Source organism: Gavialis gangeticus, unplaced genomic scaffold, assembly GCF_001723915.1.
Source record: "Gavialis gangeticus isolate Ggan-Ray unplaced genomic scaffold, GavGan_comp1, whole genome shotgun sequence".
Taxonomy (NCBI): domain Eukaryota; kingdom Metazoa; phylum Chordata; order Crocodylia; family Gavialidae; genus Gavialis; species Gavialis gangeticus.
The window spans coordinates 144,546,764-144,558,220 of record NW_017729032.1 but is presented as its reverse complement, the minus strand read 5'-3'; the positions used below and the strand labels follow the sequence as shown (position 1 = coordinate 144,558,220).

Here is an 11,457-nt window from a genome sequence, read left to right as displayed (position 1 = left end):
CAGCTTGAGCAGGGAGGGGGGAAAAGCCTCAGAGGGCTTATCTCTCAGCTTTCCTCCTTTTTGTTTGACAGTGGCCTGCATGCTGGGAGGTGTTGTCTAGCTCCCCCCAGCTTCTGGCCTGGATCACCACATGCCTGTGACTGTATTTCCAGAATCAGAAGTCAATGTCTGTTTACTTGCTTCTCAGTTCAGTTTACACAGCTTAGATTGACCTATGAAGATTGAATCTATTCAACCTTGGGCTTTTTGACTGTCTGTATCTAGCCTTAATGCAGGGGTGTGCAATTATTTTGGGCGGAGGGCCGTTTAACAAGTTTTGGCAAGCTGTCGAGGGCCACATAGGTAGTCCCGCCCCTTGACAGTTGTCCTGCCCCATGGTTGCCACATTGGGACCAGAAGTCCTGCCCCCTAACCCCTGACCTTTGCCACAGAAAGTCCCTCCCCTAACTGTGTCCCCTCCCATACTCCTTTTGGGAGTCGGGGTTACTATCTTAGAACCAGAAAAAAACAAATCATACACTAGAATTCAAACTCCTACTATAATATATTTTAATTTTATTACAAGAAATACTTGTCATGACTTGTGATTGTATACTGTATATAGAAGGGATTGCATAATAACTCAAAAATAAAGTTTTACACTTTTATATTGTGTGTATGTGTATAGTGGGGTGTGGGAGTATCTGGGGGGGGTATGAGAGGGTGTTGCTGTGTAGGGGGGTATAGGATATGTTGGGGTGCATGTATATGTTGATGGGGGTTGTGGGGTCAGGGTGTGGGTGTGAGGTGGAGGGAGAGGGTGTAAGTACCTTCCACACACTCCCCCCACGATGTGCAGCTCCCACTGCCTGCCAGCAGCAGCAGGTGAGGAGATCAGGGTGCTCATGCCCAGTGCAGGCATGGCTCCGGCCAACGCTGCATGGGTGGAGGGAGTGGAGCCTGCCCTATCACTGGGGCTTTGCATTACGTGCCTGCTGCTGCAGCACTTGCAGTGGGGGAAACCCCACACTGGAGACTTCTGCCTCCCTCATGCCCTGCTGCACTGGTCCCCGCACTTCACCAGGAGTGGAGGGAGCCCCACCTCCTGTTTCCCTGTGCAGTCCAGCACAGGGCTTCCCCACTGCAAGTGTGGAGCTGCAGCACGCAACACAGAGACCCTGCAATAGAGGCGGCCAGCACTGCGCTGGGAGCAGGGACGCCCCACACAGCCTGCCTGGCCATTTCTATTGCAGGGGCTCTGCATTGCAAGCCTGCAGCTCCACTGTTCCCTGCTGCAAGCCCTGTGCTGGACTCTGTGTGGAAGCAGGAGGCGGGGCTCCTTCCACTCCCGGCAGCGTGTGGGGACCCACGTAGCAGGGGGCGGGGGAGGCAGTGGGCTCCAGTGTGGGGCTTCTCCCGCTGCGAGTGGTGGAGTTGCAGGCGCGCAACACAGACCCTCAGCAATAGGAAGGGCAGGCTCCACTTCCTCCCGCGCAGCATTGGCAAGAGCTGCAACCCACCAGGTGCTTATGCCAGGCACAAGCACCTTGACCTCCCTGCCTGCTGCTATTGCCTGCAGCAGGGGCCGCACACCATGAGGGGAGTGTGGTGGGGTCCATACACCCCCAACCCTCACACCCACACCTACACCCTGCCCACCTGAACTCCACACGCCCACTGCCCCTCTGAGTCCTAGTTCTGTGCTGCGCTCCCACTTCCGCCCAGCTGCAGCTCCACCCCACCAGCCCCACCGCTTCCCTACCTGCTGCCCTGAGCAAGCAGGCTCTGGCTGCAGCAGGAGTCCTGCCTGGAAGCTGCTAGCTGGGCAGAGCCCTTCCACCCACAAGAGTGGGAGTGAGGCCCAATAGAGTATGTTGGGGGCTTGTACATGTGGGCGCTTCGCTCTCACCCTTGTGGGCGGAAGGACTGGGCAGGGTGCAATTAGTTGCAGGGCACTGTGGCCCAGATGAAAGTGCCTGGCTGACCATATCCAGCCCACAGGCCATATTTTGCCTACCCCTGCCTTAGTGTAATGAAAGAAATTAATTCAGCTCTGATAAGTTGCCCATATTACTATGATATTTAGAAGTCCTGAAATATAATAATGTGTACACTTTTTTTTCCTTTAGAGAACATTTGGAAATGATGATGAACCAATTAAAAGCCAAGTTACAAGATACCCAGAATAATTTACAAATCAATGTAACTGAACTCCAAGCATTGCAGTCTGAACATGACACCCTGCTGGAAAGACATAATAAAATGCTGCAGGAGACAGTCGCAAAAGAGGCAGAACTCCGAGAAAAGTAAGATTCTCAAATGATCAGATACAGTGTATCACTAGATATGCAGCTAGTGCCAAATCGTTCTTTACTTGAGCTGATGAATTTATAAAAATGATTTAATTGTATGTGGGAAGTCAGAGGAATATAGCAAAAAGGCTGCTAGCTACTTGCTAGTCTTCTGGGGCTTCTGCTCTGGGAACTGGATGGGAGCAAACTGGGAATTTTAAATCTCTACATTTTTGTAAGATTATTTTTCTTTTGAAGCTCACTATATCCAAGTTCTGTGTACTCTTAAGATGTAATTATTCCAACAGAGTATATATTTATTTGTTACTTTTATATCCTGCCCCATCCAAAAGGCTCAGAGAGGCTTACAATAAACAAGTCAAAGAAAAGATTCCCCATACAGTACTCAAAGCTGGTGAACTTCAGTGCTCCTTCCCCAGCCCTCCTTCAGGCACTGCCTCCCTGCCCAAACCTCCACCCAAGTGAACCCTCCTGCTAATCCCAGCCATAGAATCATAGAAAATTAGGGTTGGAAGGGACCTCAGGAGGTCTTCGAGTCCAACCCTGTGCTCAAGGCAGGACCATCCCCAACTAGATCATCCCAGCCAAGGCTCTGTCTAGCTGGGTTTTGAAAACCTCCAGGGATGGTGGTGCCACTACTTCTCTGGATAACCTGTTCCAGTGTTTTACTATCCCCCTAGTGAGAAAATTCTTCCTAATATCTAACCAAAACTTCCCTTGCTGCAGCTTGAGACTGTTGCTCCATCTGCCACCACTAAGAACAGTCTAGCTCCATCCTCTTCAGGTAGTTAAAGGCTGCTATTAAATCCTCCTCCAACCTTTCCTCAGAAGTAATGTGCCTCAGCCCCTCACCATTTTTGTTGCCCTCTCCTGGACTCTCTCCAATTTGTCCACATCCTTTCTGTAATGGGGGACCCAAAACTGAACACAGTACTCCAGATGTGATCTCACCAGTGCTGAACAGAGGGGAATAATCACTTCAGTTGAGCTACTTGTGACACAACTAGCAGTGCAGCCCAGTATGCCATTAGCTGCCTTGGCAGCAAGGGCACACTGCTGGCTCATGTTCAACTTATTGTCTACTGTAACCCCCCAGGTCCTTTTCTGCAAAGCTGCTGCCCAGCCAGTCAGCCCCCAGTCTGTACTGGTGCATGGGATTGACTTTGCACTTGTCCTTGTTGAGTCTCATGAGATTCCATTTGACCCAATCCTCCAATTTGTCTAGGTCACTCAGCATCCTAGCCTTACCCTCCAATGTATCAACTACTCCCCCCTGGCTTGGTGTCATCTGCAAACTTGCTAAGGGTGCATTCCATCCCATCATCCAGGTCGTTGATGAAGACATTGAACAATACCGGCCCCAGAACCAACCTCTGGGGCACTCCACTTGATACTAGCTGCCAGTTAGACATCGAGCCATCGATTACTACTGTTTGACCCCAATGCTCCATCCAGTTTTCTATCCACCTTACAGTCCATTCATCCAATTCAGACTTCCTTAGCTTGCCTGCAAGAATGATGTGGGAGACCATATCAAAAGCCTTCCTAAAATCAAGGTACACCACATCTGCCAGTCTTCCTGCATCCACAAAGCCAGGCATCTAGTCATAGGAGGAAATCAGGTTGGTCAGGCATGACTTGCCCCTGGTGAATCCATGCTTACTGTTCCTAATTGCCTTTCCCCTCCAAATGCTTAGAAATAGATTCCTTGAGGATCTACTCCATGATTTTTCCAGGGAATGACGTGAGGCTGACAGTCTGTAATTCCCTGGATGCCTCCTTCTTCCCTTTCTTAAATATAGGCACTGTGTTTCCCTTTTCCCGTCACCCAGGACCTCTCCTGATCACTCTGAGTTTTCAAAGATGATGGCCAATGGTTCTGCAGTCACATCAGCCAATTTCCTCAGCACCCTCGGGTGCATCCCATCCGGTCCCATGGACTTGTACATGTCCAGCTTTCCTAAGTAGTCCCTAACCTGTTCTTTCAGCACTGAGAGCTGTTCACCTCTTCCCCAAACTGTGCTCCCTGGTGCAGTAGTTGGGGAGCTGCCATTGCCTGTGAAGACAGAGACAAAAATGGCATTGAGTACCTCAGTCTTTTCTGCATCCTCTGTCACAAGGTTGCCTCCCCCATTCAGTAAGGGACCCACACTTTCTCTGAGCTTCCTCTTGCTACCAACATACTTGTAGAAACCCTTCTTGGTATCTTTTACATCCCTTGCTAGCTGCAACTCCAATTGCTCTTTGGCCTTCCTGACTTCATCCCTGTATGCTCGAGCAATACTTTTATACTCTTCCCTAGTTATTTGACCAACTTTCCACTTCTTATAAACTTCCTTTTTGTGATTTACTGAAGCCAAGCTGATCTTCTGCCATGCTTGCTATTCTTCCTGCACATAGGGATGGTTTGTTCCTGCACGCCTCAGTAAGGCTCCTCTGAAGTGCAGCCAGCTCTCCTGGACTCTTCTCCCCCTCAGTCTGGCTTTCTAAAGGATCCTGCCCATGAGTTTCCTGCGTGAGTCAAAGTCTGCTTTTCTGAACTGTCTCCCAACCATCACTTGTATCCAGACTACAAAAACAGGAAAAAAGCTGAAATTTCTAGTTATCACAGTGATAGGAAATCCATCATTGTAATTTCAGATCTACCTGGTGCTCTTCATATGGTAGACAACATTCTAAGCATGTCTTTCCCACAGACCATAATTTGTTTTTTTTCAAAACGAGCATTTTTATTCTTAATATGATAGTTATATGGGTATCTTTTTGCTCTGTAAGGGCACATCCAGATGAGTGCGGTCGTGCAGTATGTGGTACTACAAACACTGTGCAATATGTGGTGCTGCAAATGTCTGGTGTTCTCCAGGCTGCAAGGGTTTGCTAGCCAAGCGTGCACTGCACTGGGTTTTTTTTCCCAGTGGGATTTTCTTTTGACCCTTGAATATCCAGGGATCAAAAAAGCTGTGGGGGAAAAAAACCGGGAGCCAATGCATGCTCGGCCAGCGCATGCTGCTGAAGCCATGCTCTGCTGCCAACCAGGCTCTGTTCGGCAGAATCACCATAGTTGCAGCCCCAGGAGGCCCGCAGGGCACCAGGTAAGGCTGCTGGGGCCAACACAGTGCTGGCCCCAGCCCCCCCACCTCACCCGAGGTATCTTGCCGCATGCCAAAGCGTGCATTGCATGGGCATTCCCAAGGGACAGGTAGTGGTGTCACAAGGTACACTGCCACTACTTGTCCCCAGGGAACCACATGTCCACACGCATCTGGACGCACTCTAAGAGACTTGAGCATATATCCATTCTTACTTTTTTCTTCCCCATGTAGTACAGCCAAACCTCTTTCTTTCTAGTCAGACTACAGCATGGTCAGCTTTTGGAATGGCTGACTGTCTCCACATTATTCTTTCTGTTCCCTGCTCTCCTGACGGCACTTCAGGCACAGAATAAATCTCTCTGCTGGTGCTCTATTCCGTTTGTATCAAAGCAAGAACCTTTCTGTAGTTAAGGTTAATTTTTGTTCAGAGGGATGTAAGGTCAGCTTTTTCCCATCTCTACCTGTTTTAATGCTTTGGGTAATAGGGGGAGGTGCTGGTTTCTTGTCTTTTGTTCAGTCTGGTTAGACCACAGTATTCCAATTTTTAATGCTTCTTTTACACGCACACTTTTCAGACTCTGCACAATACAGTCTGAGAACTTAGTCATGAAGTCAGAGCATGTACAGGCTATGAATCAGCTCACGGCTCAGAATGAAGCCCTTCGGAACAGCTTTAGAGATCAAGTCCGGCATCTGCAGGAAGAGCATAGGAAGACAGTAGAAACATTGCAGCAGCAGCTGTCCAAGGTAGAGGCCCAGGTCTTCCAACTCAAAAGTGAGCCTAGCCCCAGAGGTAAGTTGTGTGTTTTGTACAGGCAGCGCACCCCAAACAACTTTTTTTTTTTTTTAAATACATCTACATTCATTGTTTCTGTATTAGCTCCATAATACTTGCGCAAACATGTCAAAATCCTTTAGGTATGTTACCAAGTGGTACCCAAGTACTTTTACATATAAAATGGTAAACACAGGAACCAATACTTTCTGTGAGTTAGTTCAGTGTATTTCTTCAGTAACACAGAATTGTTTGTTATGGGGAGGAAAGGGAGAAATCATTTGCCTGCTGTTTGGTGCTGTCCCATTTTTCTCAGATTTTGAAGAGGCCACTCTACTTTTACTTCCAAAATATGGTAAAGCTGAAGATGGGTGTATAAATAGCTGATGCAACTTCACTGGGCAACTCTGTTGTAGTGCTAGCTCTGCACATATAAATATAAAATAAGCAACCATAAGTGACATGATAGTATGTAGTAAACTTATATTTAGTATATTCTTACACATTGAACCAAACCCAAAACATTTGCTTCAGCAGTAATAAATGTGGCATGGGTGCCTGTTTCATAAGAACGTCTTTCTAAATTTAAAACAAACACACACCTATACTTTCTGAGGAGTAAAGATATAGAGTAGCCAAAAGACTTGGTAACTGTGAAATGCCCAGCGACCTTGAGCCAAAAGGCTTTTCCTTTAAGTCGGTAGGTACCATGTGGTATTTGTGGTTTTTTGGTTGCTGTTTTTGTTTTTTAGTAACCTTGATGTTTCATGAGCTCTAAAGGTTTCAGTTCTACTCCAAGAGAAAGTCATGAAATTATAAAGATAATCAAAATTGTCCTTTTTGTTGACAGTCTTAATAAATAATTTTAAAGCTTGCTTTCTGGAAGGCAGAGCTGCTTAGAGGGGGTCTCCCCAGCCCAGGTTCTAGGCCCACTGAGGTCAGAAAATGGGGCATTGTGTTTGTATTGCTTCTTCCTATACTGTATTTTTCTGTCACCATGTATCTCCAACTGTCAATATACAACTTCCACATGCACTAACATCCTATATGTTCAGTTTTTAAAGTACAGTTATCTTAAATGAATAGTGCCCTATGAAATACTTAGTATTTTGAAAGTTAAAAACTAACCCACAACCTGTATTTTCATCATGTAAAAACAGCATCCTCCTTTTATACTTTAGCATGTGCATTGGGTAAAAAGGAAGGTGATTTAATGAGCGTGTGGTTTGTTGTGACTTCTGCTGGCAAGACTGACCATTTAGATCGGGGTGGGCAAAAGCCAGACCATGGCGGACTCCATTTCCCAGCAGCCCCTGTGGCAGCAGCTTCTTTTGGCTGCTGCCACTGGACCAGCCCCACTGCCCACACTGGGGCTGTGGCCAGGGGTGAGACGGGTGAGGACGGGTGGTGACCAGTGTGGCGCTGGAGCTGGGGCAGAGCCACGATCTACATTTACAGGCCCCTGTGATGAGCATGGGTTCTGTGGGCAGGGGCATGTAAAGAGCAGATTGCAGCTCTGCCCTGGCTCTGGCCCTGCATTGTCACCACCACAAGCGCCCCATATGCAGCTCCCTGCCCTGCCTGCGCTGCTTCTGGCTAGTTTCCATGGAGACCCTGGGAGCAAGGTGCCCGGACACCACAGGGCTAGGGTCCGGTTCTGCGGCCCTGCGCTGTCACAACCCAGCCACTCCTGGGGTGTCCGGCAAGACTGGCCAGGACACACACCAGGCGGGGGGGGCTGCTGGGAAATGGAGTCTGGCTCCTGGCCAGATCCACCATTTTGCCGAGCCAGGGATTAGATTAAGAATACCATTTGGTTCATAAGTGGAACCACTCTGCAAAGTATCTGTATGTGTGGTGAAAAGCTGGGTAGTCTCCTGTCAGTCTCCTCATTCCCCAGGCTTTTTTAAAATTGTTACAGCATAGAATCATAGAGAAGTAGGGCTGTAAGGGACCTTCAGAAATCATCTAGATCAACCTCCTGCCTGAGGCAGGATCATCGCTATCCAAACTTTCCTAGAATATAGGCATAGCTATTCCTGGATCATCCTGATCAATGCCTGTCCAGCCTCTTCTTAAACACCTCCAATGATGGAGAGTCCACAGCTTTCCTAGGCAATCTAGTCCACTACCTCACTGTGTGAAGAAGGAAGTTTAGACTGGATATCAGGAAAAACTTTACTGCAGCTTCAAGCAATTGGACTGTCCTAGTCTTGGCAGAAAGAGAGAGAAGTTATTTTCCCTCTTCGTTATAGCAGCTTTCCGGTATTTGAAGCTTGCTGTCATGTCCCCTCTTAAGAATCTTTTCTGCAAACTGTACATCCTTATTTTCTTCAACCTCTTATTCTATGACTTGCCTTCCAAGCCCTTTATCACTTCTGTTACCTGCCTCTGGACCGTCTCTAATTTCTCCATCTCCTTTTTAAAATATGAAGCAGAAAATTGCACATAGTACACTAGAGAATGCCTAATGTGTGCCAAGTAGAAAAACACTATCACCGCCCACGTCTTGAACCTAATGCTTTCGTGGATGTATCGCAAAACTATATTCACCTTTTGTGCAGCTGCATCAAACTGCACACTTGTATTAATTCTGTGATCTACCCAGACTCTTGGATCCTTCTCTGTAGTGCTGCCATCCAACCAGGTGTCACCTATCTTGTATTTGTACTTCTGATTTTTCTTCCTGAGGTATATATAGAACCTTACACTTGTCTGCATTGAACTTCATTCTGTTAGTTCCAACCCAGCTTTCCAACCTGTCATGATCCTTCTGAATTCCACTTCTGTCCTCCAACATGTTTGCAGTCTTTTCCAGTTTTGTGTCATTTGCAAATTTGCTCAAAAAGGCTTCTTATATCAGGACCCAAATCATTCATAAATATGTTAAATAGCATTGGACCCAGAACAGACTCCTGTGAGATTTCCCCTCAAAACCTCCTGCCATTCTAACATGTATAACTACCTTTGCTCAGAGTTGTCGTCATTTGTCTGTCCACCTTGTAGTTTTGTCTACCCAACAGTTCTCCAATTTGTTTATGAGAAGATCAAGTGGGACCTTGTCAGAATCCTTGCTGAAGTCCAGATGCACAATATATCAACTGTATTCCCTTCATCTGCCCAAATAGTTACTTTGTCAGAGAAGCAAATAAAGTTTGTTTGACACAGTTTCTCAATAGTAAATCCATGCCGGCTGCTTATGATCAGCTTTTCCTCCTCTAAATGCTTGTAAATGGACTTCCTTAGGATATGCTCCAGTAACTTCCTGGGTATTGAGGTGAGGTTAACTGGTCTACAGTTTCTCAGGTCCTCCTTTTTGAAACAGGGGTTCTATATGGGCCCCTTTCCAGTCCTCTTATACCTTGCCTGTCTCCCATGACATCGTAAATATTATTGCCAAGGGCTGCATGATCACCTTTGCCACATTCTGCTCTTAGCTTCTTTTTCTGGAACCAAGGAACAAGTGAATGTGTTTGACATACAAGGCATCACTACCAAAGTTCTCCCAACCCTGTCCTTCTGAAATGAAGTGTAGCCCTCGATGTTGACATTCCAGTCATAAGAACTTTCCCACCAGGTCTCTAATACCAATCAGATCATAGTTCTCATGGACTGACTTCCAGTTCTTCTTGTTTATTCCCCATACTTCTTGCATTTGATTGCATAAATTGGATGCATCTCAACCTATTTGTTTCCCTTTTGCATCACCTTTTGCTGTCCTGTGGCTCTCTAGCCCTATTCCAGAGCTGAGCTGCTGCTTTCAGTCCTTTCCCCTCTGTATGGTTTGCTCTGTTGCTGGAGGGTTTTGTTCAGCCCATCCTCTGCAGAACCTACTTTAAAGCCGTCCTTACTAGACAATGCCCAAAAATGCTCTTTCCAGTTCTGGTCAGATGGATCTTATCTCTTATAGCAGTCCTTCCCAGAACATCCATCTGTTGTCAAAGAATTCAAAGCCAACACCACAGTCTCAACCACATGCTTACTTCTATGATCTCTACCTGGGCTTACTTCAGTGGTCTATGCCTGGGCTTTTGCTTTCCAGGGAAAGGATTGATGAGAGTGCCACTTGTGCTCCCAGCTCCTTAACCCTCTTACCAAGAGCCTGATGGTCTCCTGACCTGCTCAGTGTTGTTCCTGGCAACTTTTTGTTTTGAAAAAAAGCCAAACCAAGCAGGGTGTGGGGCTTGGGGCAAATCAGCCCATGTGGGACCCCGCCCCTGCTCCAATCCCACACGCCCCAGACCTGGAGAAGCTGTCGCCACCATGGACAGCATCAGCACGGGGTGGAGCGCTAGCAAGCGGCTGGATGCAAAGCAAGCAGTGGCAGCGCAGAGTCACTGCTTGCTCTGGTCCACCCAGCTCTGCGGGGCCCCCCAGAGCCCATTGCCCAGGGCAATCGCCCCAATTTTCCCCCCTCCAGGGTTTGTCCTGGTTTCAAAGGAGCACTGAAAACCTCTTTAAATTACTGTTAATAAGGGCTGAATTTAGAATGGAGATGAAGTGAAAGGCAGTTTTTTTTGTTTTTAGAGAATAAATGAGTTCCTTATGTGAAGATTGGTTTTATTCTGCCACTTGTGCAGTATGCGGTCTTTCATTCTGATTTCCTCCTTAGTATCAAATTGAGTTACTCTTGCATGACCACACCTAAATAGCATTTTTTTTTCTTTTTGTTACACATCAACAGAAAGAATTTCTCTTTCAGGGCCAGCTGTTTCAAACCTACCAGTGAAGAACTCACGAGAACGGAGAAACAACACTGACCTCCTCCTTCTTGATATGAACGCTGTCACTAGAGAAGAGGGAGAAGGAATGGAAACAACTGACACAGAGTCAGTCTCTTCTGCCACTACTCACATACCATCACTGGAACAACTTCTTAATTCTCCTGAAGCAAAAGCTGGTAAGAAAATAATTTAGGCTACTTTAAAGTAGATAACAATTTTAAAATGGAATTAACATGACTCGGTACACTAATAGGGTGCCAGAAAAAAATTCTCTCGTCACCCTGAGGTATTTTTCACCTTCTTCCTCTCAATTCCCACTTACTTTTTTTTCCTGGTGTTTGGACACTGCTGCCAGAGGAACCATTACTATTCCAGGAGATGGCTGAAATTTGAGAACAGTCCAAAAAAGTTTGAGATATGGACTTGGATTCCTTTTACAAGTCTTTTATCTATTTGAAGAGGGACCACTGCCTAAATATTGCTGTAGGTTTTAATAGTTTCATAGTTTCATAGTTTCTAGGGTTGGAAGGGACCTGAGAAGGTCATCTAGTCCGACCCCCTGCCACGGCAGGAAA

The 11,457-nt window shown here is 46.7% G+C and overlaps 1 protein-coding gene across 1 annotated transcript in view; it reads left to right on the top strand.

Annotated features, from left to right (window-relative positions):
• GCC2 (GRIP and coiled-coil domain containing 2) overlaps positions 1-11,457 on the top strand; it is a 65,756-nt gene that overhangs the window by 46,126 nt on the left and 8,173 nt on the right. Inside the window, exons 18-20 of the mRNA XM_019524410.1 lie at positions 2,109-2,285; positions 5,959-6,176; positions 10,861-11,058. Coding sequence (XP_019379955.1) covers positions 2,109-2,285; positions 5,959-6,176; positions 10,861-11,058 — 593 coding nt within the window. The remainder of the gene's footprint in view (positions 1-2,108; positions 2,286-5,958; positions 6,177-10,860; positions 11,059-11,457) is intronic.